The 27,649-nt window shown below is 58.7% G+C and overlaps 12 protein-coding genes across 12 annotated transcripts; 4 read left to right on the plus strand and 8 right to left on the minus strand.

Moving 5' to 3' along the window:
* Window positions 1-861: 861 nt before the first annotated feature.
* On the plus strand, window positions 862-1,809 carry SPBR_05186 (tagatose 1,6-diphosphate aldolase; the record flags this gene model as incomplete). The annotated part of the gene is made up of 1 exon (XM_040763463.1): window positions 862-1,809. The coding sequence occupies one exon, from the start codon at window positions 862-864 to the stop codon at window positions 1,807-1,809; it is 948 nt and encodes a 315-aa protein (XP_040615473.1).
* Window positions 1,810-2,275: 466 nt separating this feature from the next.
* On the plus strand, window positions 2,276-3,369 carry SPBR_08937 (glyoxylate reductase; the record flags this gene model as incomplete). Its single annotated transcript, XM_040767063.1, has 2 exons — window positions 2,276-2,313; window positions 2,379-3,369. 2 exons carry the CDS (start codon window positions 2,276-2,278, stop codon window positions 3,367-3,369), a joined length of 1,029 nt encoding a protein of 342 aa, XP_040615474.1.
* A 119-nt stretch (window positions 3,370-3,488) lies between these two features.
* Window positions 3,489-5,985, minus strand: SPBR_04700 (uncharacterized protein; the record flags this gene model as incomplete). The annotated part of the gene is made up of 2 exons (XM_040762977.1): window positions 3,489-5,669; window positions 5,905-5,985. 2 exons carry the CDS (start codon window positions 5,983-5,985, stop codon window positions 3,489-3,491), a joined length of 2,262 nt encoding a protein of 753 aa, XP_040615475.1.
* Window positions 5,986-6,505: 520 nt separating this feature from the next.
* SPBR_05124 (uncharacterized protein) lies at window positions 6,506-7,595 on the minus strand (the record flags this gene model as incomplete). The annotated part of the gene is made up of 2 exons (XM_040763401.1): window positions 6,506-7,460; window positions 7,543-7,595. The coding sequence occupies 2 exons, from the start codon at window positions 7,593-7,595 to the stop codon at window positions 6,506-6,508; spliced, it is 1,008 nt and encodes a 335-aa protein (XP_040615476.1).
* Window positions 7,596-8,225: 630 nt separating this feature from the next.
* Window positions 8,226-9,194, plus strand: SPBR_05174 (nucleoside-diphosphate-sugar epimerase; the record flags this gene model as incomplete). The annotated part of the gene is made up of 1 exon (XM_040763451.1): window positions 8,226-9,194. The coding sequence occupies one exon, from the start codon at window positions 8,226-8,228 to the stop codon at window positions 9,192-9,194; it is 969 nt and encodes a 322-aa protein (XP_040615477.1).
* A 205-nt stretch (window positions 9,195-9,399) lies between these two features.
* Window positions 9,400-10,326, minus strand: SPBR_05200 (uncharacterized protein; the record flags this gene model as incomplete). The annotated part of the gene is made up of 2 exons (XM_040763477.1): window positions 9,400-9,716; window positions 9,780-10,326. The coding sequence occupies 2 exons, from the start codon at window positions 10,324-10,326 to the stop codon at window positions 9,400-9,402; spliced, it is 864 nt and encodes a 287-aa protein (XP_040615478.1).
* A 1,386-nt stretch (window positions 10,327-11,712) lies between these two features.
* On the minus strand, window positions 11,713-13,955 carry SPBR_04739 (uncharacterized protein; the record flags this gene model as incomplete). Its single annotated transcript, XM_040763016.1, has 2 exons — window positions 11,713-12,927; window positions 13,035-13,955. 2 exons carry the CDS (start codon window positions 13,953-13,955, stop codon window positions 11,713-11,715), a joined length of 2,136 nt encoding a protein of 711 aa, XP_040615479.1.
* Window positions 13,956-15,101: 1,146 nt separating this feature from the next.
* On the minus strand, window positions 15,102-16,619 carry SPBR_04957 (uncharacterized protein; the record flags this gene model as incomplete). Its single annotated transcript, XM_040763234.1, has 1 exon — window positions 15,102-16,619. The coding sequence occupies one exon, from the start codon at window positions 16,617-16,619 to the stop codon at window positions 15,102-15,104; it is 1,518 nt and encodes a 505-aa protein (XP_040615480.1).
* An 875-nt stretch (window positions 16,620-17,494) lies between these two features.
* On the minus strand, window positions 17,495-19,086 carry SPBR_04931 (uncharacterized protein; the record flags this gene model as incomplete). Its single annotated transcript, XM_040763208.1, has 3 exons — window positions 17,495-18,703; window positions 18,780-18,859; window positions 18,954-19,086. The coding sequence occupies 3 exons, from the start codon at window positions 19,084-19,086 to the stop codon at window positions 17,495-17,497; spliced, it is 1,422 nt and encodes a 473-aa protein (XP_040615481.1).
* A 1,059-nt stretch (window positions 19,087-20,145) lies between these two features.
* Window positions 20,146-22,716, plus strand: SPBR_04687 (uncharacterized protein; the record flags this gene model as incomplete). The annotated part of the gene is made up of 2 exons (XM_040762964.1): window positions 20,146-20,229; window positions 20,332-22,716. 2 exons carry the CDS (start codon window positions 20,146-20,148, stop codon window positions 22,714-22,716), a joined length of 2,469 nt encoding a protein of 822 aa, XP_040615482.1.
* A 644-nt stretch (window positions 22,717-23,360) lies between these two features.
* On the minus strand, window positions 23,361-25,623 carry SPBR_04736 (uncharacterized protein; the record flags this gene model as incomplete). Its single annotated transcript, XM_040763013.1, has 2 exons — window positions 23,361-25,172; window positions 25,231-25,623. The coding sequence occupies 2 exons, from the start codon at window positions 25,621-25,623 to the stop codon at window positions 23,361-23,363; spliced, it is 2,205 nt and encodes a 734-aa protein (XP_040615483.1).
* A 1,101-nt stretch (window positions 25,624-26,724) lies between these two features.
* On the minus strand, window positions 26,725-27,384 carry SPBR_05315 (uncharacterized protein; the record flags this gene model as incomplete). Its single annotated transcript, XM_040763592.1, has 1 exon — window positions 26,725-27,384. The coding sequence occupies one exon, from the start codon at window positions 27,382-27,384 to the stop codon at window positions 26,725-26,727; it is 660 nt and encodes a 219-aa protein (XP_040615484.1).
* Window positions 27,385-27,649: the final 265 nt, after the last annotated feature.

Genomic DNA, 27,649 nt, shown 5'->3' on the forward strand with positions numbered 1-27,649 from the left:
GACCGTGCTGATCGTGTTGATTGGCGACAATGATGTGATGCCAAGGCTGAAGATGGGCAGATACAGAGAGGACACGCTGTAATCGCTTAAAGAATCCAAAACAGCAACAATCGGAGCAAACAATGGAACCACGTCGGAGAGCGAAGGCGGAGACTGCCACGACACGTTTAATACAAATGAGAAACGGCCGTGCCCTTTTCCTCTCTCTCTCGACGGAAGCCAAGGACGATCAATAGCAGTTGACAGGAGGCTCGGTAATGCAGATAACCATCGCCATAACGGCGGGTTCTTCCCCTCGGTGCGCCCACAGATGACGTTGCAGTAGTTGCAAAAGGCCCGGCAGATCATTGTCTGGCATGCCCAAGAGAGCAAAAATCCCAAGACCCCAGAGTTGGCACCCCGCAAAATGGGGACGTGAGATGCGGAGATGCGGAGGGCGTCTGGGATGAAGTGGACAGAAGAGAGAATTAGTAAAAGAGGTCGAAATAGGAAAGGAAAGTAAAAACCAGGAAAACTGGTTTCGGTCGCAAGCCAAGATGCCAGGACTCCATTTACACCGTCTCCGCACTAGCAGGGGTTGGCGGTGTCACGGTGTGAGAGCTGCATCTCAATGATATCCCGGTCCGGCATTTGACTAGGGCGTCATTCACATCGACTGGACACAACGTTCTCGCCAGTCGGTCTGTTTGTCGCCGTTCGGCCCGTTCTGCTGTTATCGACGCCGAGTTTCGCTGACATGGCTCAACTTATATTCGTCCCATAATTGCATTTGGTTTTGTTGTCTTTTCATTTGCTCGCATTCGTTTGTTGCCACAGACACTCCCAACAGCTACCACTCAGCCTCACTGTCGATTCCGCATCATGTCAACAAACGGCACAAACGGTGTCCGCACCAACGGCACCAACGACTCCGTCAGCATGGCCGACAAGCTCAAGAACAACCGTGCGCGGCGCATCGTCGATGCCGCCGCCGCCGGTGGCTATGCCATCCCGGCCGTCTGCTGCTACACGCTCGAGGCCGTTGTTGCCACGGTGCGCGCCGCGGAGGCCAAGCAGTCGCCGGCGCTGATCCAGCTGTTCCCCTGGGCCATCGAGTACGCCGACGGCTTGCTGCTGCACGCGGCCGCCGAGGCCGCCGACCGGGCGTCGGTGCCGATTGGCGTGCACATGGACCACGCGCAGACGCCCGAGATTGTGCGGCGCGCGGCCGACCTCGGCGGGTTTGACGGCATCATGCTGGACATGTCGCACTACGACAAGGCGGAGAACCTGCGGCTGACGCGCGAGCTGGTGGCGTACTGCCACGCGCGGGGGATCGTGACAGAGGCCGAGCCGGGCCGCATCAACGGCGTCGAGGACGGCATCGAGGACACGGGCGACATGGACGAGATCCTGACGGGCCCCGCCGAGGCCGAGGACTTTGTGGCGTGCGGCATCGACTGGCTGGCGCCGGCGTTTGGCAACGTGCACGGCGTGTACGGCCCAAAAGGCCCGCAGCTGCGGTTTGATCTGCTGACGAGCGTGCGCGCGGCCGTCGGCGACCGCGTGCGGCTGGTGCTGCACGGCGCGCACGAGCGCTACTTCCAGGAAGAGCTGCTGCGCACGTGCATCCAGCACGGCATGGCCAAGGTCAACATCAACGGCCCTGTGGCGGCGGCGTGGACGCAGGTGCAGGGCGAGCTCAGCGGCAAGGTGTCGCTGACGGCGCTCGTCGAAAAGCAGACCAAGGCGATGCAGGACGTCGTCGAGTACCACATGGACTACCTGATGTCGACGGGGAAGGCGGGCGGCGTGGGGAAGGCGGCATAGACGGCACGCCAAGGATGTGTCCTCCCAAAGATAGACCCAATAGAATATCGTCAAGTTGAATGTCCTTATTTTGAGCGCCCTGTGCCATGCTCCCCGAACCGGTCTGTCCATGGTTTTGGCCTGTGATGACGGTTCGCGCCATTGTCGCTGAAAACCGCAATGTCGTAAAATCCGGGTCAATGATGCTGCGCATCGGTCTCGTGCGGTTTTTAGCAAGGTGGAGGTGAGACCGGCGGGCAAGTGAAGTGGACCTACCCCGACACGGCGCATTTTTGCGCCGCACGAAGAACTGGAGATGCGGGGTGTGCCACGGGGGAATTGAACGGGTTTGTCGTGAAGCTGTGGAAGTGTGGGTGCGACGATGCGTACACGTGCATAGGTGTCAGTATAACTGTCCGCCGCTGGGCGTCACGTTCGCATCGACGCGGCACGGATGGCCCGATGTGTACAGCCAACCGTCGACACTATGAAGCCCAAGGCCCTCTTGTTGGGGCGCATTGACCAGTACGTTGTCTCTGCTATTGTGTGATTCTTGTCCTCAGTCAACCACTCACAATTTTTTTCTTCAGCGCCACGGCATCGTGGCAGGCGCTCGCCGACCTCGCCGACCCCGTCGACCTCGTGACGACTGCCGCGACCTCCCGCGCCGAACTTCTTGCCGAGTGCCGCAGCGGCGCCCTCGACGGCGTCGTGGCCATCTTTGACCGCGCGCCGCACAGCACGTCGACGACGGGCCCCTTCGACGAGGAGCTGATTGGTGCGCTGCCGGCCAGCGTGCGGTTCCTGGCGCACAACGGCGCCGGCTACGACAACATTGACGTGGCGGCGTGCACGCGGCGGCGCATCCGGGTGTCCCACTGCCCGCGCGTGGTCGACGAGGCGACGGCGGACACGGCCGTGTTTCTGATCCTGGCGGCGCTGCGCGAGTTCAACAACGGCATCATGGCCATCCGGCAGGGCACGTGGACGGGGCTGCTGCCGCCGGAGCCGCTGGGGCGCGACCCGCGGGGCAAGGTGCTGGGGATCCTGGGGCTCGGCGGCATTGGGCGGTGTCTGCAGCGCAAGATGGCCGCGTTCGGCATGACCGAGGTTGTGTACCACAACCGGACACGCCTGCGGCCCGACGACGCGGGCGGTGCCGAGTACGTCAGCTTCGGCGAGCTGCTGGCGCGCAGCGACGTGCTGAGCCTCAACCTGCCCCTCAACGCGGGGACGCGCAACATCGTCTCGACGGCCGCGTTCGCGCAGATGAAGCGCGGCATTGTGATTGTGAACACGGCCCGGGGCGGCGTGCTGGACGAGGCGGCGCTGGTCGACGCGCTCGCCAAGGGCATCGTGTCGTCGGTCGGGCTGGACGTCTACCAGAGCGAGCCCAACATCCACCCGGCGCTGGTGGCCAACCCGCGCGTGTGCCTGCTGCCGCACATGGGCACGTCGACGGTCGAGACCAAGACGCAGATGGAGGAGCTGGCCATTAGCAATGTGCGGTCGGCGCTGACCACGGGCAAGCTGGTGACGCCGGTGCCCGAGCAGAGGCATTTGGATGCGCAGGAGACGTGAGCGAGACGTGAGCAAGGAGACAGACTTCACAGAGTTCATGACACAAGATAGACCAAATGTAGATGCTAAAATAGAATGCGAGACGTGTAGCTATTCCGCTGCATGGAAACCATTTTCTCCTACAGCCAGTCCCGGTCAAAGTCGGGCGACGGGTTGACAAAGCCAAAGCCAAAACCAGAGCCAAGCTGCTGGGGCGTGCCTGCAGGCGGAATCTCAATCAGTCCGGCAAAGACGCCGTCAAAGAAGTCGTCCGTGGCGGCGCCAAAGAGGTCGTGATCGCGCGCAAAGTCGAGTCCGCGGTCTCGGTCCCGGTCCCGGTTCTGAGCTTGGTCCCATTCTTGCGTCATGCCAGACTGCCCACGACCACGGAGGCTGGCCAGCGAGCCGAGCCGTCGACGGAGACCGTAGGCCGTGCGGCGCGTATCGTTAAAGATGGCGAGGCCGGTGGGCCCACCGGGGTTGTTCTTCGTGTCCAGGATGAGCTGCAGAATGTCGACGTAGCATTGTGCACAGGGCCAGTACCGCGCCGACTGGTGGAGCACGGCAACGAGCGTCGTGAGGTGGGGTGGCGGTGCAAAGGGAGACGATGCGGTTGCGGTGGTGGTATCGGCCACCCCGTCGGCCGTGTTGCCTGTTGTCCACAAAATGATCAAGCTGCGCGCGGCCACCCAGACAACAAAGGCAAACAGCGGCCCGAGCTGACCGACCTGCGCCGGCTGCAGCCCCGTCGCCAGCCCAGCCACTTGATCGACGGCCTGGCGAAGCTGGGCACGGGCAGAGCTCGAGGGCCGCATGTAGGGCGAGGCGGTGGCCGGGAACGAGGCGACGGTGTACATGCGAATGTGGATGAGGGCGTAGGTGGCGTGGACGAGGTACCACATGGGGTCGAACGGTACGGTGGTGGCAGCGGACGGCGCGGCCGGCGACGGCGGCGTGCGTACGTCGGGCGGCAGGTTCTCGCGCCAGGTGCGGCTCAGGATGTCGATGCGGCGGAACTTGCTCTGCCACTCCTGGCACTGGGCGGGCAGGGACAGGTTGGTCGGCTGGACGAGCAGCTGGTTGGACTGGTCGACGAGGGACAGGATGTCGATGAAGCACTGCCAGAGGGTGGGAGGGGATCCGGCTTTTCTGGCTGTTCCAGCCATGCCATACGGAGTGGTGTCGGGACTGGTGCCGGTCTTCGTTCTAAACCATGCCAGCGGCACGCGCTGGCCCCAGGCGTCGTCGCGGGCCGGATACTGCACGCGCAGTCGGCGGCGGTCAATGGCACAGGGCTGGCCGAGGGACACGCTGGAGAAGCGGTCGAGGTTGTAGATGGTCCAGAACAGGCGCCGCTTCTCTTCGGCCTCGACTGCCGACGAGGAGGAGGAGGAGGGGGCCGACGAGGCCATGCCGAGAAGGGTGTTGGCCGTCGCCGCGCTCTCCTCGGTGTCGTCGTTGGTCACGAGCGGCGAGGATGGCGACGCGGCACGGACGCTTCCGCTCGCACTGTCCATGCCGCCGCCACCCAGACCCATATTCGTATTCATTCCGAGGCCCATGCCCACGCCCACGCCCACGCCAATAACCCCCGTTACTGGTGACGGGTTGTGGTCCAGGTGCAGCTGCCGTGCACAGGCCACGAGCATGGCCATCATGTTCCACGTGCGCGGGCCGGGACCGTCGCCCATGGCATCGATGGCCAGCAGGGCCAGCGCCTGGTACGCGACGAGCGCCGCCGAGTTGATGGTGTCCACGAGCAAGCGGTCCCGGGAGACCTTGACGTACTGCTCGCGGGCCGCCGCCGACGGCCAGACACCACCACCCTGCCCGTCTCGGGTCGCCGTCCAGAAGCGAAAACCCAGGACAACCATGCCGTGCAGCAGAAGCTGACGATCCGGCAGGAGCATGTTCGCCTGGAAGGTCGGGCGGTGAAAGAGCGGCGCCCATGGATAGACGTGTGTGAAGAAGAGGTCGACGAGCTCGTCGAGGACTGCGCGGGGCGGCAGCGTGGGATCGAGCGGCGGTTCCAGGAGGGGGAGAGGCTGCTGTGAGGGAGGAAGGGGAGGATTGTACGATGCAGGGCCGTTCAGCTGTGTTGGGGCTTGTCCCAGCTGCTGGGCCAGCTGCTGCGCATCCTCGCTGTTGTTGGAAGGCGCGACAGAGCCCATGTCAACAGACGGCACCTGCCCGCTCCGCACACCTTGCGCCTGCACGTGCTGCAGCACATTGTGAATCGACTGGGCCATCTTCTCCACGTTCTCTTCCAGGAGAGACAGCCGGCCCTCGACGGCTCGCCCATACCCCGGCCGCAGACCGGGCTGGCCTCTCTCCTTGTAGACACAGGTAGTGCCTGTCATTTGTAAGTCATGGAGTCAGTGAGAGACAGGGGTGAGAGAGGTCAGTGGCGAGAGAGAAACACCTTTTCGTCGACAAGTGTCGCACTGTGGCCGCGAGCTGTCACATCGTGACTTTTTGGCCTTGCAAGTTTCACATCTAGGGAGGTCAGGGAGAGGCGTGAGAACGGGATACTGGGAGTGAATGCCGGCCACCCACGTACGTCTTGGACATCATGCGCGTCGGCTTCCGCAACATCCGCCTTCCATCGCCTGTCTCAGAGTCACCGGCGTCGCTCATTTGGACGGGCATCGGTTAAAGGGACGGGGTTTTGTGACCATAATTGACTGAAAGTGAAGGAAAAATCAACCTGACAAACAAGTATGGTATATATCCGGTGTCAAACAATGACGATGAAAACGTGGAGTAGGGAATGAGGAGATTTGTATGCAGTAAGGAGAAGCAAAGTGTTGGCGTGCACTATCATACAGTGGCTGCCGGCGGGTTAGTGGTATCTGTGCAGGGAGTTGCCAGCCGCATCCTCGGCAATCGTTAGTGGATTAGAGGGAGAAGCGTGGCCGCGTGCCGAGTTTACAGGGCATTTACAAAATACACTTCTTTTCTTACTCTAACTAGCAAAAGCAGAACAATGCAATATAAAGACACAGGCCTGTATGTTGACATTCTGGAAACCTATCTACTGTCATTCATTTTCATTATTCATACATCTGATGCCGCCTTCTCACAGTCGACAATATTTCTTATCGTCTTCGACCATCACATTTTCCCGCTCTTCATATCCTCCGCGCGTCTCTCTCTCTCAGCATACCTTCTCTCGATACGCCTTCACGCCCGCCAGCTTCAGCAGCTTGTCCGTCTGCTCGGCCGGCTGCAGCGGCTTCTCGCGGTGCCGCGGGTCCGGCGTGCCGTCCGGCAGCCGCGCCGCCAGCTCGCGCAGCTTGATGTTGGTGTGCGGCCAGTGCGTGGTGCCGCCGTGCGCCCGGAAGACGCGCTGCTTCTCGGCCAGGGCCTCTGGCGAGGCGAGCGACGCCGGCGCGTATGCCGCATAGATGACGGTGCGGATCGTGGTGCTGGCCGCCGTGGGCTCGCCGCCCCAGTGGATGCAGCGCGAGTCCCAGAGGATCAGGTCGCCCGGCGCGGCCTCGACGCGGACGGGCCGCACGCCGCGCGCGGTGAACCACGCCATGTCCTGCGCGGAAAAGTAGCGGTTGTCGCGCATCGCCCAGTCGGCCGGGTCGGTCTCTTCGTCAAAGAAGGCCTCCACGAGCGCCGCCGAGCCGTCCATGACGCACAGCGAGCCGTCGTCGGGCCCCGCCTGGCCCAGATTCAAGATGCCCTGGATGCAGTGCAGCCCGCGCTTGCGGGGCGCCTGGTCGACGTGCGGCCACGGCGCGCGCGGCGCCTTGAAGCTGGGCAGCGTGACGTTGAGCGAGTCAAACGACACCAGCAGCTCGTCGGTGCCCCAGAGCTGCGCAAACGCCTCAATCAGCTTGGGCTCCTGGCGCGCCTCCCACATGAAGCGCTCGTGGATCACGCTGTAGTGCTCGTACGTGTTCTTGTCCGTCTGCAGCGGCAGTTTCTCCTCGGACCACGTCGTCGGGTCTTTGGGGTCAAAGTCCGGGTCGAACGTCTGCAGCCATTGGAAGGCCTGCTGCTGGTAGTACTGTGCGCGTTCCGGAGTGATGACGCCGCGGACCACCGTGTAGCCCTTCTTTTCGAGTTCATCGCGCCAGTCGCCGCCGGGGTTTTGAATTCTGGAGGAACACACATGTCAGCGGGTGTTGAGTCTTTATGGTTCATGGGATCCAGTAGGCAACACGGACTGACAGGACTCACTTGAAGCTGCTAATCTCCTTGGTGGAGGCAGACGGTGTAGTTGCGGACGGCATGGTCGCAGTGGACGCGTGTTGCTTGACGCTATCAGGTATGTGTACTGGGTGTCGATTCCTATGCAGTGTCTGTGCAAGTTGAACGTAGTCAACAGCAACTGTTGGTCTAGTCTCCTTGTAGAAACCCGCTTCTTGCACTTATATACCCTGTTCTTATTGTTCCTCTCCGATTCATGTCCGGCGCCATGCAATATCTAGGCCACGACAAAGGTGAAGGTGATTTGAAGTGAAGACTGGGGCTCGCCAAGGAAGAACAGAGGCGTACACGAGATCATGCGGAGGTGTCGATGGAGGTGTGGAGGCGGACTGTCATTGCGCCGGACACTAGCTCTCACCCTCACTCCGTCCTGCGGGTAATGATGCCCCGGCGCTAAACAAACGACTCCGTCAACGGAAGCCTTCAACCGTTGTTGGCGACGTGGGAGGAGAAGTGACAAGTACAAGGAAGGAGGGGTGAAGAGTTGAGTGCAAGTGAATTAATATGTAACGGAATGAGGGGACCGATGCTGGATGAGAATTGGAGTATTCTCTGGCGACGACAGCACTCGCTGTGTATTGTTTTGTTACACCAGCAACCAATCACAGCTCACAGTTTACACCGCACAGTCCACAGCGTACACTGCACCTACTATGAGAGTCCTCATTACCGGCGCGGCCGGCTTTATTGGCCAAATCACCGCCAAGGCCCTGCTCGACGATGAGCGATACAGCGACGTCCTGCTCGCCGATGTCATCGAACCTCCCGTGCCGGCCGGCACAAAGTATCCCGAGCGCGCCCGGTGCGTCAGGGCCGACCTGTCGCGGCCCGACGACGTTGCTTCGATTGTCGCCGACAACCTCCAGTCCGTCATCTTGCTCCATGGCATCATGTCCTCCGGTGCCGAGGCCGATCTCGCACTCGGCTACCGCATCAACGTCGACGCCACCCGCGCCGTCCTCGACCGCCTGATCCAGTCGTGCCCCGGCGTGCGCGTCCTCTATGCGTCCAGCGAGGCCGTCTACGGCCGGCCGGTGCCCAAGCACGGCGTCACCGAAGACGACATCCCCGCGCCGGAAATGTCCTATGGGTGCCAGAAGCTGATCTGCGAGACCATCATCAACGACTACACCCGCCGCGGTCTCATCAACGGCTTTGCCCTGCGTTTCCCCACCATTTCGGTCCGGCCGGGTGCGCCCAGCGCGGCCATCTCGAGCTTCTTGTCGGGCGTCATCCGCGAGCCGCTGGCCGGCACGCCCTGCGTCCTTCCACTGCGCGACCGCGCCTGGCGCCACTGGATGTCCTCGCCCAAGACGCTCGTCCACAACCTGCAGGTGGCCCTGCGGCTGCCCCTCGACGCTCTGCCGCCGCATCGCCGCGCCGTCAACATGCCCGGCTTTGCCGTCACCGTCCAGCAAATGCTGGATGCGCTCGAGGCCGAGGGCGGTGCGGCCGCACGGGCGCTGGTCGAGGAGCGCGAGGTGCCCGAGATCCAGTCGACGCTGTACTCGTGGGCCGACGACTTTGACAACAGCCTGGCGCTGTCGCTGGGCATGAAGCAGGACACGTCGTTTGTCGACTCGGTGCGGGACTACAAGGCGACCTTGGCAGCGAGCAGTTGAGGACGGGGCACGGCGGATCGAGTGGTCGTCTGGAACGCGTTTGTTCTTTGACGTTTTTGCTGTTCATGGAGGCGCAGGCAGTATTAAACAACCAGGTATATTTAAAATAATGTACAAAATGTAAGAGTACAAAGTGTGCGCCAGCCAGTCTTCCCCTTCTTTCTCATGTCTCATATCTCGCATCTCATAACTTGTCGCGCCCGACTTACGTCCAACCCAGTCGGTCCGGTTGTCGTATCTGCCGTCCGTATCTTGTGTAGACGGGACGTGTAGTGGCCGTCTGTTTCTTCGTGATGCCGGCACTCATCCTCTGAGCCCCATGAGGACGAGGACGCCGGCGTGTCGCTGCTTTGATGCCGGGCACTGCTGGCGGTTGCCTTGTCTCAGGTGACGGTTGCGGCCGTTGTGATTGCGAGATGACAGCAGCCGTGGGTTGCTGCTGGTCCTTGTGCCACGTCTGTCGAGGGCGCAAGGGAGACACAGATTGCTTCTTCTTCTCGTTCGATTCCGCATCGGTAGAGCCTGGGCGAGTTCGGAGTCGGCTGGATCGCCGACAGCCGGCAAGGGTTGATGCCAATGCCGTACCAGCGGCTTCGTGAGCGCTGGTATCGGCGTGGCCAGTGCCTTCCTCGTCCGGGACCGGTTGCTCTCTCGTTGCTGTGGATGGTGTGCCGTTCTTTTCTGCCGCAGACATGATGACCCGCTGCTCTTCCATCCAGACCACCATCGCCCCGTGTGCGGCAATACGGCGTTTCTCGTAATTTACGTGCCACTGCCGATCCTCCGCGTCGTATGCGCCTCTGATGTTATGCCTTGCTATGGCCCACATTGACTTGCGGAGCCCTATCTCTCTCACCTGGTACTCGAGCCAGTTCTGCACGCGGGATTGCTTTGCGACATCAAGCGACCAGTCGACGAGAGACGCCGACTCGTTAAATTTGCGTCGCTTCAACAGGTAGCGGCCGTCGAGCATGTATTCCTCCAGCATGTGCTCCGGTGTGCGGTGTTTTGGATCGTTTTGAAAGTCTTCCCGTACTCGTTTCTGGAAGTCGCGAAACTCGTCCCATTCTCGTAGCTGGTCAACAAGCGGCATAAAGCCATGGCCATTCCGCTCGTTGATGATGTGAAACATGGCAGCAGGATGCTCTTTTGGCAACCTGTCCTCTGTGTCGTACGGAAACGTATAGTCAGGGGGGTGGCATGGAGGGCATCCAGTCTCGATGAGTTCTTGTCGAAAGCGAGTTTCCTCCTCTCTGTAGAACTGGACGAGCTCTTCACCTTCGAGTGGAGACGGAGGGTCGATCGTGCTCACTTCGGAGGGCGTTCGTGGACGGAATTCCGTATTCTCGTCAGATAGGACCTGGAGGCGCTCGTTGACGGCGTCGAGATTTACTCCATCTTGGGGAACGACTGCTTGCGCCCTGGCGCGCGAGAAGGGCAGCGGTCAGCATAAAAGGCAAATGCTTGTCTGGAACATAAAAAGGCAAGTGGGAATATACTGTAGTTCTGCAAGAAGTGCAAGCCGTTCTTCTTCATTTTCAATGTTTATGTTCGGGTCCTCTACAATACTAGGCAAATGTTAGCGTTGCAGTCGGCGCAAAGCGAAATATCCGCTGATGGAGGAAGGGGACGGACGTGACACCGTGGAAGTGATCCAGCGTGCGATTGTTTGAGAGAACCTGCCGCCCGATGAAGTTCTCTCTCGTTGCTTGGGCGAAGGCAGTCAGCATTTTGGCAATGATATTGTGCGTATGAGTTGTTTGCAATGAAGTGTGAAGAGGGAGAAGAGGACTTGTGTTTTGTGCGACAGGATTAGGAGTCAAATAAGGTCCGGCTGTTAAACGTCATATAAGTCCATTCTCATTTACTCCATGTTTAGCGCCGGGCGGGTATTTCCCGAGTCCTGCCTAGACTTCAGCGCCTAAACTTAGCGGTCCCAAAAATAGACAACTCGAAACAGAATATCATGCATCATCCGTCTCTTTAAATCACTCTCATCCAACCATATTTTCTTGACACAATGTCTACGCGCCCAACATGAGAACGTAATGTAGGCCGGTGATGAGGACTGGGAGACAAAGCGCACTATGTTCAAAGTCAGTTTGTATATTTTGCATACCTTTTTGTAGTTCCCCCAATCCCATAATTTTGCTTCTTACTTGGTTTTGTCCCGTCGACACATCTCACATTGAATTACGAGCTAGGTACATCCACGCATGGTCTCGAGTAGAGTGGCCGTAAAACTGGCACTTTTTATTAACTTTTAGCGAATGACATCAACATAAGCCCGTAGATATATAGAAATATGATACAAATCCAGAGAGGCTAACTAGAAATAACGAAATATGCATCATCATAATAAAAGACAAGGAAAGGGAGGCATGAAATAAAGGTGATAGGCGCATCTACAACTGTGATGGCGTCCCGTGGAATGATAACCAACGGCATTGGGGGGGAGGACCCGACTAAGAGTTGATGCCAGCCCAGGCAGCTTCGGCTGTGATCCTAGGACATCTGGTCACAAATCACCGTTGTGCCCAACATTGGCAATTTTCATCTTCTTTGATAGCCGTGCATCGTCCCTCGACGAGAAGAAGGACGACGTTGGCCGTGATACAGACGTGTTGGCATGCCGTGCCCGTTTTGTTCCAGTGGGGGGAGGTGCAGACTGTTTTCCTGGCATGATTGCTACCGACGTCCCTGGGCCTTCCTCAATCAAATGGACAGGCTCATGCCGGGGAGAGGGGGCTTGTTCTTTGGCCCGGGAAAGGTCATCTGATTCCTGTGCATCCATGTCCATCCGCTCTAGTATAGGTCCCACGTCACAGCTAGGGATGAGATCAAAGTTCATGAACCGGTCCCATATCGATGCTAGGCTGCGTTGGCTGTTGCTCCCGGATCCGGTTGGTCGATCCTGTGTGCGTCGATCCTGTGTCTCCTCTGACCCCCTTGTGGCGACCCGGGTCGGCATCATTTTGTATGGAAGCTTGTCGTCCGTCTCAGACAGCGGTTTGAGGCATGCCACAGACGGATTTAGTACCGCAGCTCCAGGTTCCTCTGGATCGTCGTCATCTCCATCAATGATGTCACCACTGCGTGTCATCTTGAACAGACCGTTGGCGCAGCCTCGAAGCAGGCATTCAAATGCCTTGTACCGTTTTTGGGGATCTATGACCAGCATGTATTTGAGGAGATCAATGACGGGATCACCGGGATGATCCTGGTCATGCTTCTGGACTGCGCTGAGAATAGTCCGCGACCAGAACTTGATCCACGCTCTCTCCATTTGGCGCATCATGCCGCGGGTGCTTGGCAGGCCGTACGTCCACTCGAGCATCATGACTCCAGCGGACCAAATGTCCACGGACAGCCAGTATCCCTGAGTGGACTGAGCGCGTCGGTGGCTGGGGAAGACGTCTGGGGCACCGTACAGCCACGTACAGCAAAATGTCGTCATGAGGCTGCCTGGCACGGCCTCTTTGGAAAGACCAAAGTCAGTGACGATGATATGGATGGGATCCAGCCTCTCTACGAGGATGTTCTCGGGCTTGAGGTCACGGTGGGCCACATTGCGCTTATGCAGATAGTCCAGGACGATCAAGAGTTGACGAAAGGCGCTGCGGTGCTGATCCGGGCGTAAGGACATCTTGTACATGTTGCCGTGTGGGTAGTATGGCATCAGCAGTCCCGGAATCCCGTCCGATTGGAGTGCGAGAAGTTGGATAATGTTTGGCTTTTGCGAAAGCACGCATTAGCTTAGAAAACGAAAAAAGAGAAAGGAAAGGAGGTACGATAGATGGTTCTCAGGCCGGTTTTCATCTTACTGCCGTCGAAACGTACATGTGGGTGTTGCTGCATCATGCGGGCTTCGTTCCAAAAGTCCGCCTCCACCTGATGTCTTTTTGCCGATGTGCTTGGATTGTTGAATTTCAACAGCCTCTTTCTAGCCGCTGTATCGCCCGTGGTGACATCGACAAGCAGCTCGACAACCCCAAAGGCACCGGAGCCGATGGTCCTCTGAAAACACAGACTGCCGAATGGAGGCGGCGTCGGTGACGGACTACTTGGAGCGGCTGCCAATGGATTGTTGTCTAGGCCTGCCGGCCCAAGAACAGGCGGAACCGCCAGTGCTGTCTTCTGCACCCACTGCTTCAAGTTGGCGTAGTACTCGGGTGTGGCCTCCCTTGTATGATTAGGGAAGACAATTTCAAATTGAACTTCCTGCGACGGCGCGGCCGCACCAACTTCGACTTTGCTCCAGTACTGTGGTTCCGACGGGCCAAGGCAAATAAAGAACTTATCGCCTTGCTGCGGACGAATTTCGTGACGGTGGCCTGGCTTGGCATGGTAGATTACTCGAGATTTTTGCGCTGTCAACTGGTGAAACTGAACGCGGAACTCTGGCGTGATGGAAATTGCAAAGTGCCGGCGACTGACCCCCAAGGTTTGTGGGAGGCAAATCATAATATCGGACGTCCTGGTACTGTAGCCAAACTGCCAGCCCTCGGCCGGATCTTTGAGCGCCGTATCGTCGTCCAACCGTAGCACGAGTCGGTCTTCGGCGCTGTGGTTGGGGTCGTTTTCTTCGTCATCGACGGATTCAACTATTGAACCTATATCCGGCGTAGAGTCGCGGCTGTTGCGGTCGACCATCCTTTCCTTACCGGGGGCAAAGTACTGCTTGTTCGCCGAAGAAGAAAACGCCCCCAAAGCGTTCATGGCACTTTTGGGAAGAATGAGGGCAAAGATGCTGGGATCCATCGTGAGTCGGTTGTGACATACAGCAAAACACAAATTATTGGGAAGTAAAGAGAAGCTACAAAACAAAGGGCAAGAAACTTTCGGAAAGACCGCCGGCCACGAGAATGGCCTGCCTTTGAGCGAACTAGACTTTTTTTCTTCCATCTCGCATTGACGGCCAACATTGCGGTCTCATGTCGAGCGCGTAGACCACGCATCCAAAAAAAAAAAAAATTTATGGTTGGATGAGAGTGATTTTGAGCGCAGTATGGAACGGGCGGTGCCCTGGTGTCTCCTTTCTTAACGACCGAGTAGGTGTTCAACGCTAGGCAGGGCCCGAGATGGACCCGCCCGGTAACGGCGCGTAGCGATGCTGCCCCCAGCGCTAAACCAGGGCTGGACCGGACCACATCTGACGCCCATATCAACGTACAGCAACTGTTCTGTTCTCCCGCTTTACACTTTCGACTCGGCCACACAACAGCCTTGTCCAAATGTTGTCGGCCTTCTCCCAAGCAACCGAAGAGAACTTCATCGAGCGGCAGGTTCTTCCAAACAATCGCACTGTGGTTCACTACCACGGCGCCACGTCCGTCTCTTTGACTCTATTAGAGGACCGATGGCTTTCCGATTGCGACGCCAAAATTGTCTAAGTGGTATGATAGAGGATCGGACATAAGCATTGAAAATGAAGAACGGGACAACATCCGCAACCACGAAAGAACAACCAGCTTCGGGTGAAGGAAAACAGCGGCAAGGGTGAAATTAGCAACCACCAAGCTGCTGGTACGACTGTGGCATCCACCGTTGCCCGTCGTCGGCGATCCAGCTGAATTCGAATTCGCATTAGCTCCCGTCAATGCTAAATCCACCGCAGAGAAAGACAGACTCTGTCTCTCCCCTGCGGCCTCGCAGACGGAAGATACGGCCACGGTACCGAGAAGGTTGGGTATTAGCAACGAGATATGTCTGTCGACAAATCTGTCTAGTACACAATTGATACCATGATATGCTATAATGTAATTGACATTATTTAGACTGTATCTGGCAGTTTAGTAATACTCCAGCTTCGTTAAACAGCTAGCATTTCGAAGAAGCAAGCATGCGACGCTCATTATTTAAACTGTGTTTTTTAAGTTGGATGTTCCTTGTTCGTCCCTGATTCACTCAACAAATCGGCTCCTGCCAGCCAATGGTCCATTTGGGGGTGCCGATGACGAGCACCACCACCACCAGACCCGTGGCCAGGCTGACCCCGCCATAGACATAGGCGTGCCGCCGCCGGAGACCCGACAGCTCGGCCATCCAGGTGCTGACCGTCGTGAGACAGCCGCAGAAGCCGTCCATGATGCCCTGCAAGACCTGGCAGCCCACGAGACGGGTGGCGGCGACGGCAGAAGCGTGCTGCAGGTCCCAGGCCATGGCCAGCATAGCCGTACCGAAAATGTTGGCGGTAAAGGTGCCGAGGGGAAAGGTGGCAAAGGTGCCGTTGAGCTTGAGACTGAGGTAGAAGCGCAGCAGGCAGCCAAGCGGTGCAAACACGAGGGCGAAGAGCACATCGGTGCGCCAGTGGTTGGCTTTGGCCGGGCCGGGCTGGAAGACGGCTAGGAGCACAGCGGCGAGCCAGCAGCCAAATGCGAGGAAGACGACGGCGTTGTCGGCGATGCGGAGGAGTGCAGTAGTGTGAGTACGTGCCCACGACTTGGGACCTACTCGACGAGCGACATGCTTGCCAGCAATGGCGAGGTGTGCGCCGAGCTTGAGTGCCGACAAGCACATGCCGACGGTCAAAAAGAGAACGGCGAGAGGGGCCATAATGTCGTAACCGACGCCGCGGCTGGCGACTTGTGTAGAATCGTCATTGTCGCCCGGATGGTACCGTGGCGCAGGCAGGGTGTTGGCCAATGCTTCAAAGACCTCGAGCACAAAGGAGGCGAAGGAGGTAAAAGAGCCGCAGAAGCCGGTGGCCAGGCCGACGTAGAGCGGGATTGGTTTGGAGCGTTTGATGGGAGCGGGTGCGGTGGCGGCAGTTGGTGGTGCCGGAGGTGCTGATGACACGGCAGCGGCGTTGTTTGGTGCGCCGTTAACCTCATTGACCGGGCCGGCATTGGTAACATCGCGGTTACTGTCGCGTTGGTCCTCCTTATCGGCCTCGCTCTGTTCCTCCTCGTCCGCAGGATGGTCCCGGTTGATCAGCGGCGCCAGCTCTGCCAGGAAGCCCAGCACGGCCGTGCCAGCAAAGTTGGCCCACAAGATGCCAATCGAGACGGGCGCGCCGGTGTAGGTCGTCAGGGACGCGAGGCCGAGGCGGGCGAGTGTACCCCAGAGAGAGAAGAAGACGAGGTAGGCGACGGTGTAGAGCTCGACGAGCGGTCGCGGGACGGCAGTGCCATAGCGACGGCGGCCTTTTCTTGAGGCGTCGGCGGCCCTTCGTTGACTCTGTGCATCCCTCTCGAGCTGGGCATCCTCCTCTCGGTTCTCCTCGAGGCTGCGGTAGCCGGCGACAGACAGCTCATCCGGGTTCTGGACGGGCGGCGGGGCTTCAGCCTCGTTGAGGTTGACGTACGAGAGTGGGACGTCATATTGTTGCGGCTTGTCAGCGGCCTCGTCGCGGGTATCTCCAGTCTCTGTGTCTCCACTCTCGCCTCGTCGTTGCCGACCTGCCTCGACACCGTGTCGATGCATGGCCTTGTGGGACGGGCCACCGGCCAGTGTCCAGCGCTGGTAGTAGTCTCTCTGGTTAATGTCGTGGGTATAGATGCATGTATTATGTTGCTCCCAAAGAGGGGAAGTAAATAAATGCTGTTTTGGGGCAAGACGCGCTCTGCCGCGTCGGCGGGCGCGAGGAATGCTGCAGGAAAGAGCCCCCGGTGGCTTGCGACTGCCGGTTTGATGGGTAGAATTAGATGGAACAGTCAGTTTCAATTGATGATACTGAGTTGATGAGTTGTAGACTTTCTCTTATCCCCATTTGCTCCCGTTTCCGAGTAAATATGACAGCACGATTGAGGGTCAATTTTCACATTTTTTTGTCGCGATCGATCTGAGCGGAAAAGTCGGTTGGACCGGCTAAGTCGGACTAGCCAGATGTGTAAGTCGGCAAAGTCGCTTGTGGGTGGTGGTGCTAGCGGTCACGTAACGCTACTGTCCAAGACGATACGTCACAGGGCAATCCTCCCGGCGTTCTACTGAACTTCTAGCGACCTTCCACCGACGTCGGCTGCCGTTTGCCACTAACGGCGTACTAACGGGTGTGCTAACACGTTTTTTTTGTATTATTTTTTCTCACAAGCAAACACCGAAAATGACTGATTTCGCAGAAAGATGACCATTCAACGTATGATTGGAATGTAAAGATGACGGTGGACCTGCAGCGTTTGCATGACTTACACGAGAATAGAGCGTGAAAATGTCTATGTGGAAACAAAGGAAAAGTAAACGCCGAAAAATGCTCCTGCACCTGCACAAATGGTATCTCAAATCAAAACTCAAACCGAGGACTCCGAAGGAATTCGCTTGTTCTTTTTCTGCTCTCTTCCGCCGCGTCATTTGTCACCTCCTCACTCGCCATCGCTCGTATTCCACTCGTAGTCCGGTGGCGGCTCCGAGACAATGACGCGCAGGGCCGTCTTTGTGTATTGAATGTCCGCCTTGGGCACGACGGGCTTCTTGCCTGGGGGCGTGCTCGATGTCGTCACAGCGGCCACGCCCATGGCCACCTCGAGCGTGTAGACGCGCGAGGCAAAGCACGTCGCAAAGCCCGGCTGGCCCTGGATGGCCGCGATGGTGGCTGGGGGGAGATGGATGCCCCCTGCCGTGTCGTCGCTGTTGTTGTCATCGCCGTGGCTGCTGCCGCTGCCGCCGCTGCCGCTGCCGCCACACGAAATGTCCACCTTTTCCTGGCGAATGGGCACGCTGCCCTTGACCGACCAGAGGGGCCACGTCGTGTCGTCGACGCGCGTGGCTGCGCCGATTTGTGCGTGGATCTGGCGGCGCAGACGGACCGACAGACTGCACAGCTGGAGCGTGCAGCCGGTGTCGGCCACCGTGTCGAGGAGCGACCGCGGCGTGCGCAGAAACAGGCCCAGGTCGAGGGGCTGGCCGGGCGTGATGACGGGCAGGTTCGGCATGACCATCTCGAGGGACATGGCCGGCGAGTACGCCGGCAGACAGCCGGGGAGCAGCGGTGGATTCTGCGCCTTGGCGGTCCACGCGTCCGCGGCGTCGGTGCTGGTTCGTTCCTCGATGCCGAGCTTCCTGGCCGGCATCCAGGCCGTGCTGCGGACGAGCTGGCGGGCACCGGAGGCGGTATCGGTGACGTCGGTGTGGGCATCCAGAAGGGGGTCGGGCACGATGGACACGGGCGATGTGGGCGGCGATTGCGGTGGTGACAACGGAAGCGACACCGTGGATGGCCGGGCCTGTACCGGCTGTATGGACTGAAATGGAGCCGCCGTGCCGTACAGAAGCTGCTCGGTAACGGGCGGTGCGTAGGTGACTGACTGGCGGGCGGTCACGGGACGGTGCAGCAGACGGTGGTACAAGCCGCTGCCCGGCCGACGGCACACGGCTGTGACGCCATAAGAGACACGGACTTTGACACTCGGTGTGACGAGCAGTGTCGATGGCGGAAGCGGGCAGACGGCCGACTTGGCGGTGGTGGCCCGGCCGCAGCAGCGGGCGGTGTCGGGAAAAGCAAACGCAAAGGGCGCGGACAGCGTGTTGTTGTTGGCTTGCGTCGGATGCAAGACTTGGATGGAGGTGAAGATCTGCACGACTGTTAAGACGCGTACTCGTTCGGTGGAATATTGTACTGGACCCCGTGGACCAGAGACGTCGACTCACTTTGTAACTTTGTCGCTTGTGGGTATCGCCGACCTGTGCCTTTGCGTCGAAGCCTGGTTTGAGTGTGACTTTGGCAATGCCTGCAGGATGTCAGAAGTTAATCCAAGTTTTGACTCTTTGCTGTGCCCTCCATCACCGTCAAGCCAGTCTGGACCGTTCGTCGGCAGATCTCACCTTGAAATACCACCCGGACCTCTGGTGTCTCGGAAACGTCGTCCATCTGCACATCGACGCGGCCTTGGACCTTGTCAGTGGCCTGGAAGACGTGCCCATTTAAGGGCTTGTTGACTGATAAGGCAAGCTTCATTGTGTGTGTGTATGTTGTTTGCGGTATAATGGTGTACGGTCAGACGAGAGCAATGGAAAGGAAGACGGGGAGAAAAGTGGTAGAGAATATATGTCAGGAGCAAGGTCAAGAAACGAGAAGCAGCATAAAGTATTTGAAACACATCACTGGCTTCACACCGACGGGCCATGAAAAACACGCCCTCGACAGCCAAGAGATGCCCCGTGCTTTTGAACATGCCGATCGCTGCCCAATGCCGAACGCGCTGCTGAAAGTACCCACGCAAAACGTGAATCGGCAAGGGCAAACTAAACTACGAAAATCGGCCGTGGCGTTCCAAGATCCCAAGTTCTGGGAATCGTGCGGTAGGGGGGCAACGGTGGGAGCCGTCGTCACCGCCCAAACGCGACAAGGATTTCGGCTCCACAAAACCCGACTTACACGAGGAAGGCTGTTTGACCCGCCCGAACTCCTCCCAACTTCGCCAAATTCACGGACAAACCTCGATTTTGAGGCGGCATCTGGCCGGCATCTGGGCGGTATTTTGGGGCGAGGCGGTTGAGGCAAATTCCACCAATTCCAGGGCAACGCGCCCCACCTTTTTCCCAGTCTTGGGATCTTGGATCTTGGGGGCCCACTTTCCCAGTGAGTCGGCAATTGGGCGGCGATTGGGCACCTGTCTGTCAAAGGAGACTTCCAGGTCTTGCCCCTACAAAGTAACTGATTTGGGCCATGCCGGCCTGCTTGTCGAGCCTTGGAACAAAGCCTGACTAGCCCGGACATGAACTGTTTTAGCGGATTTGGGCCGCCCTAGTATTTGCTTTACAGCGCCTTCCTAGGGTGGGTCTCAGAGCCTAATCTCTGCCACCAATCAAATGCAATACCAGATACGTCTAAGCCGGATAAATCGCATAACTCGCATAATCCGGTGATGGGCTGCTCCTGCCGTGGTCAGTCAGTCTCGTTCACGTACCTGCACAACCGGCAACTGCGACCCGCTCGTAAATAAACACGACAACCATTCCGAGTTATCCCAATATTCCCTTCATTTGGTTTCGTGTTTGCAAGCCAGCCTGGAGAATGGCCGGATTGGCAGGGGACCAGGGCTCCAAGCGGAAGCGAGTCTTTCGCGCCTGCGACTCGTGCCGTGCCATGAAGTCAAAGGTAAACGCCCCAGCAGAGCCAAGCTTTGCCTACAGCTACCTGCATCCTTACTTACATAAATGCGATTGTGGCCTCGGCCCTGCTGACGTTCTTCGCTTCCAGTGTGACGGAGCCCGTCCTGCTTGCGGCCGGTGTACGGGGTACGGGTACAAGTGCCTCTACGGCTATGCCGGGAAACGCAACCAACGCCACCGCATCGACGAAGTATCGGCAGAGTCGGCGTCGGCATCGCTGCCGTTGCCGTTATCCCACGATGACGAGTCCCACAACAACGCAATTGCAGCACTACAGCTGACGGCCCGGGACTACAGCAGCCTGGTTCGTGCCGTGGTGCAGAGGCTGCCAGAGCCCGAGCAGCCCTCTGTGCTCGACGTGCTAGAGAAGCTGGACGAGCGAGTCGTACATGAAGCACAAATCAGGGCGCCTGCTCGTCCAAGTCTGGGGCATGCATCTGCATCCAAGGCGCCAAACACTGCAGCGCCCACGAGGAACGCGTCATCCACCACGGCCGCCCGGTCGGTGGAGCGGTATCTGGGCGAGGTCAGCGATGTCCGTTTCTTCAACCTCGTCGACCGGGCGTTGGCGGGACCGAGGAACCGTTCGTCTCAGGTATCGGGGCATCTGGCGGCCGTGATCCATGATGTAGCAACTTCGACCGGCGCCAACGACGACGATGCTCTCCAAAGCTATGAGCAGGACGGCGCAGCAACAAACGAAGATACGATGGTCGAGTTCCCCGACGCCGACGCCGCCGGCCGTTATCTGGACATTTACTTTTCCACCATCCACGTCGCCTATCCGTTTTTGCCGCGCGCTTTATTCATGAAGACATACGAACGGTACGTAGGCCAGGATCCCAACAGTGCCGCTGCCGACATCAGTGACACCTGGCTAGCCACCATGTACACGCTCTTTGCCATTGGCGCCTGCTACGAAAAGGCCGCATCAGGCAGCGAGGACGCCCGCCACGAGCAATACTACCGCCACGCCCTGGCGCTCTCGTCCGGTGTCCATCGGAGCAGTGGTGCCAGCATGCACCCCGACACCCTCGAGCGGTCGCTGCACCAAGTCAGTTTTTTGTTGGCCCAGTGCTTCTATCTGCTGGCCGTGTGCCGCACCGACAAGTGCTGGACCACGCTGGGACTGGCGGTGCGCATTGCCCAGAGCATCGGGCTGCATGTAGACGCAGGTTGTCTTCCACACGGCACGCATGGCCAGGGCCAACGACGTGACGGCGATGCAGTAAGCGCTGCGGCTTTCCATAACGCCGAGCTGCGTCGCCGTGTGTGGTATTCCGTGTATGTTTTAGACCGCCTTCTGGCGCTGCAGCTAGGCCGTCCGCCGGCCATCCACGATGAGGACTGCCACCTGCTGCTGCCCTCGCGGCTAGGAGATGGGGACATTGACTGGCTGGGAACGACCTCGGAACAGCAGCCTCCTGATGCTGGCGTGCCGACAGTTGGCGACTACTTTGTCCACATGATTGCGCTGTCCAAAATCATCGGATATGTCCTGCGCGATCTGTACAGCCCGCGGGGCCTGAACGGACTGCGCGGCGACACGGGTGATACCAGCCTCGACAAAGACGACACCCTCACCGGCTGGCTGCTCCCCACAACAAAACGTCTCGACCGCCAGCTGCTCGAGTGGCGCCGCGCCCTGCCCCGCAAGCTGCGCTTCGACTTTGGCCACGCCTTTGACACCGCCGAGGCCTCGCCCGCCACGTCCGCCATCTTCAGGCGGCAGCGCAACATGCTCGCCATCAAGTTCCACCACCTGCGCGCCGTCATCCACCGGCCGTACCTGTGCCTGCCGCTGCTGCATGGTCAGGGCCAAGGCCACGGCGCGTCCACCATCACGTCTCCCATCGCCCGCCGCTACGAGACCGTCTGCATCCTCGAAGCCCGCGCTACGGCCCAGCTGTTGCACCATGTCGTCGACAAGCAGAATCTTGTGCACGACTTTCCCTGGTGGCAGATGATTTCGTGTCTGGTGTATGCGAGCTCGATTCTGGTCGTTGCAAGTGCTTTTGCGCGGCGAAATACGGCCGGTGAAGGCAACAGTCAAATCGACAGTAGCGATGGTGATGGCAACGACAATCTCGGCATTGATGGAACGTCCACGCCCGTCGACGCTGACGCTCTGGATGCCGCTGCCCTTGAGGACGACGCCGAGACGTGCTTGACTGTCTTTGAAGCACTGAGTCCGAATTCAGAGAGTGCCCGGCTGGCGCGCGATATGATGCGGAGGCTCAAGGCGAGGGGTGCGGCATGGAGGTGGAGGGATATGCATGGGAGAGACACCCCAGGCGACACGGCGGCAGAGGCGACGAACACTGCACCACCACCTTCTCAAGCACCAGATGCTTCTGTCCCGGCGCCGATGGAAACAGACGACCCCACAACCTGGCAGGAATGGCCGCTCGAGATTCTTGATTCGATGGAGTGGTCCACGCAGCTGTTCCATACTATCGACGGGCTGCCGTAGTCGCCGTCGTACGGCGTATTTGGAAATAAAATATGATTGATCATTGACGACTGCATTCAACGTGAAGCAAACCCTGCAGAGATGACGATTGCGACGCAACCCCATCAACGCTCTCGGCTTTTCCACACAATGCGACCTCACAACAATCAGAACGCAGACGTGAACGTCGCTTTTTGACGCACTTGCGACCTGACGCAGTTGCGACCTGACGCAGTTGCGTCGACGCAGTTGCGTCGTTCGACGTTTGCGTTGACGCAGCTGCGTCGCTTCATCGTGATTGGTGCTTTTGACGTACTAGTTTTCTCATCTATTCTTGGTGAGCGAATCAGATTCCTTTCAGTCACAGGCGTTTTTTACAAACAGGACGTTTGTGTTGACGCAGCTGCGTCGCTTCGTCATGATTGGTGCTTTTGAGTACTTGCTTTCTCATCGATACTTGGTGAGCGAATCAGATTTCTTTCAGTCACAGCCAAACAGGACGTTTTGACGCAGCTGCGTCGTTCGATGTTTGCGTTGACGCAACTGCGTCGCTTCATCATGATTGGTGCTTTTGAGTACTTGCTTTTTGGTGAGCGAATCAGATTTCGTTCAGTCACAGGCGTCATTTACAAACAGCCAACCAAAGGCCGCCGCCGCACACCCTCTTACCAAGCCTCCCACTTTTGGCCGCCAATGGCCACCAGCCGGTTGAACAGCTCGTCCCGCAGTGGAATCGCCGTCACCTTGTACGTCGTCCCCGTGCGGTCTGTAATCTCCAGCCCGTCCGCCATCTCCCGCCCCAGCGACCAGCCGACCACAATCTTGGTCTTCCACCCGAAGCCGCCAATCTTCTTCAGCTCTTGAATGTCGCCAATGGGAATGCTCCACCGCGGGTGCACCGTGTCCGGGTCGCTCGACACCTCCGTGCTGAAGGCCACGGCGGGGATGGTCGCCTTGGCCGTGATGTACACGCTTCCGCGCTTGCCCTCGTAGCGCGCCTGGAACTCCACGGGCCCCGACGTCAAGTCCGCATCGCCGCCCGCCGGCTCCACAACGCCCTGGCGCTCCTTGGCGTGGCGCGAGCCCAGCGCGGCGCGCAGGCTGTCGGTGCCCAGGGCCGCCTTGACCGTGCCCTTGGTGGTGCCCTTGAAGAGGCCCAGCAGGCGGCTGCCCTTTTTCCCGTGGCTGGCGTCCTTGCTGGCGTTGATGTCGGCCTCGCCCGTGTTGCTGCTGGCGGCACGTGCGCTCTCTGTATGGGACATGGCTGCGTCGAGCTCGGCCGGCGTGGCATTGAGCGGCGGCCCGGCGCCCGTCGAGCGCAAGTCGGCGTCCGTGACGGCGGCCGGCTGCATGGGCGGCGGAGCATTATCGGCCGGCCGGCGCGGCGGCGGCGGCAAGGGGGCCTTGTTGGCCTCGCCGATGCGCAGCAGCGTGAGCGTGAGCTGGGCGTTGGTCGGCACGCCCTTGAGCAGCGTGTTGCGCAGCTCAAACAGCTTCTGCCAGCGCGGGAACTTGCGGTTGACAAAAGACAAGCCGCGCGACAGCATCGGGTCGCCAAAGAAGCCGAGCCCGGCGCCGAGCGTGACGCCCTTGGTGAACATGTACGACGAGACAAACAGCGAGACCAGAAACAGCGGGACGAGCACGGCGGCCAGACGCAGGCGGTACATCTGCCCGGGGAACGGCGGCGTCGGGCACAGCGCGTTGCCCATGCGCTCCCAGGTGTCGGCGACGTCGGCCAGGCCGTGCATCGCGGGCCGCATCTTGGTCCACACGGCCGTCTCCATGGGCACCTTGGTCTTGTCGTGCTTGGCGCTGGGCTGGCCGCCGCGGGCCACGTCTTTGGCGTCGGCCACACCTGTAGCGATGGCCGTGGGGTCCGGCGCTGTATCGTTACCGCCCTTTTTGTTCTTTTCATTGCCGTCCTTGCCATTATTGTCGTCGTCTCCGTCGTCGCCATTGTCGGGATCACCCTGGGGATGCTTGCCCGCCGCGCTCGCCAGCGCCACCGATGCCACCGTATTGACAAAGTTGGTCGCCTCGGCCTCGGCGGCCTCGCCCTTGTGGTTCTCCGGGGCGCCCGTGGCGCTGTCATGGCTGCCGAGCACGCCGGCCCTGGGCTTCTGCACGCCGCCGTCGCTGCCCACGAGCGCAAGCGGCGCCGGCGGGAACATGACCTCGCGCACCCACGGCGACACGATCAGCGCAATCAGCGTCGCGGCGCCGAGCGGCACCAGCCAGTCGAGCAGCCAGGCCACGAGGTACACGCCGGCAAACGTCGCCGTCCGCGGCGTCTCGCGCCACGACCGGATCCGCGCCACGTGTTTGTACGCCGCCAGCATGCCCATCCCGACCGTCATGTACAGCCGCTCCAGGTTGGCCCGCAGCTTGTCGGGCGAGAACTCTTCTTCGTCGGCAATGTTGAGGTCGAGGTTGCCGGGGACGGGCGTCTCGACGGCCTTGACGTGGTACATTTGCTGGCATGGAGGTTAGGAGTACTGGTCAATAACAGGCTCTAGGACCGGGCCGGCCTACCTTGTTGAACCGTCGGGTGAGCAGCCACAGCTCCTCGTTGCCGAGACCGCCCACGAGCGGCGACACAATGTCCTGCTTTCTGTCGTGCCACCCGAGATCGGCGACCTCGTTCGTCTTGTGCGCCTGCTGGGCGGCCCCCTTGTCGTGCTCGGACTGGCCGTCGACGGCCAGCTCGTGGGACAGTGTCGGCGTGTCGGTGACATGGTTGCCGCGCGCTGTCGTTTCTGGGTCCGTGACGGGGGCCGTCGTCGATGGGATCGGCAGGGCATCGACAATCTGCTCGCCCATGGTTTTGTCGGCCTTTGTGCTGCTGGCCCGCGTGGCGCCGTTGTCTTCGAGCAGCGATTTCTGGCGTGCCGCCTCCTTGTCAATGTCCAGCATGGACGTCGGCATAGTGGAAGGTGGGTGAGGAAGATACTATGTGCTCTGTAGTGATCTGTTTTGATCTGTTTTGATCTGTAGATTCTGTAGTTTTGTCTATCCTGTGTTGTGCGGTGACAAAAGAAACGACGCCGTTGATCGCTACAAGCTATGGAATCGCAGCATGGTCGCTAATCTAGCAAAATGGTACAGTACCATCAATAAATACTACGTATTTAATCCAGGGGCGTCTCCTGACTTTTGAACAAAGTACATCCCTGACGGCCGTGTCTTTGTCTTCACTCGTATTGTTTCCATCGCCGTCTAGAACCAATGTATAACATTCGAGAATGAATGACGTCGATGGCTCCAGGACAGCCCACTCACCCGCCCAGCCACCCCACTATTTTGTTGCTTTAGTGGCCCACGCCAGCATCGTGTAGCGCACTTGTCAGTGCCATACTGCTAGAACGACCACGTGAAAATCATAATCGATGAAAAGTCTCTACGAGGATGGTCTGAATTGTCCGTTCTCATTGTTCACGGCTTTCTGAGCTTGTGAACTCGATACTTTCACCGGAAGCGTCTGGTGTAGATCCAAAAGTATACTGCTACCATCAAACTCGATATCTTCAAGTGAATGAGATTGCCCCATTTTTCCTGGACTTACAAGCATTTACGGCATACACTTTAAGACGAAGTTTACGATATGTGCGAGTATTTACGGTAATTCTTGTGACAATATGTCTTTGAGGAAATCATACTTTGGTGTTTTATGTGTAGGTATTTTGTATTATTTAAGCTTCTCACGTTTTACCTATGTATCTTTGCTTGTGAGAACAAAAGCAGTTACAAGTTACGAAAATAGGGAAACGGACAATTTTTTTTGTAAAAAGCGTCTGTGCTGACCAGCAGCAGACAAATTTATATTTTTTTTTATTTGTTCGAAGGAAAAAAATGACACAGAGAGGAGAGAGAATCAGACCAATCGCACCTACAACTCTACGCCTACAAAACTCACCTTTGGGAAACACCGAACCTTACGAGCGCTTTTTCCTGTTGCTCGCAGCTACAGCGGCAGCACGATCCTACGAGACCAGTGGCATACGCGCCCAGTTGGGCGTCGCCAACATCTCAGAGTTGGACGGGCCGCGACGACGCAGCCGCCTCCGCATCCATGCGCAGAAGCTCCTCGACGGGAGGGCCGAACAGCTCGCGCTCCAGGTCGGGCGGCAGCTTGTAGCCGTCGTCGCCGACGTCAATGACGAGACAATCGTCGTTTTGGGGAACAAAAAGGTCGCTGTCGTCGTGGTGGCCCTCCGAGGCGTCCGCTGTGAGGTAGCTCTGGCCAGGACAGTCGATGGGAAGGGGGTAGTAGAGCTCCATCTGAGCGACTGGGGCCAGAGCTGCGTTCCCTGAAAAAGGCACGGGTGATCCCAGACAAACGTTTCTGTGAACAATAAAGTCGGTACCGTTGTGGTTGCCCACCAAGGCGTCCGCTTTGAAGCGGCTCCGGATAGGACAGTCGAAAGTAAATGGGTAGTCGAACTGGCAGTTGACGTCCATCTGAGCGACTGGGGCCAGAGCGCCGTTCCCCGAAATGGGCATGGGCGATCCCAGCGACAGCGCATTGAAATCGCAGACGGCGGGCGTCAGAAGACCGTCCGAGGTCGAATTCGGCTTGTTGGCGGACCAAACTCTGCGCTTTCTGCGCTCCGTGTCGCCGTCGGACGCGTCAGCACTCGCCTTGCGCTTGGTCGACGACGTGCAAGTGATTACCGCTGCGATGGCCATTTTCCTTCTTAGTAAATACGTGTGCTGTTTGTAAGGGAATGCAAGACGGTTGTATGTCTGAAAGGGTGGTTCTGCTGGTTTCGAATGAGAAATGGACGACGTGAGACAGAGGCAGTATTTATAAGGAGTGTGCAATCCAGTCTTGTTCGTCATCTTGCGGCTGTTTGGCTGTACAAGACGAATCTCATTGTTTTTAGTTACGGTGTTCACAACAAAGCAGTATGTTCTCTGCCGCGCGTTGTGCGCCAGACGAGTTTGTTGTTTG

Source organism: Sporothrix brasiliensis (genome assembly GCF_000820605.1).
Source record: "Sporothrix brasiliensis 5110 chromosome Unknown Cont21, whole genome shotgun sequence".
NCBI lineage: Eukaryota > Fungi > Ascomycota > Sordariomycetes > Ophiostomatales > Ophiostomataceae > Sporothrix > Sporothrix brasiliensis.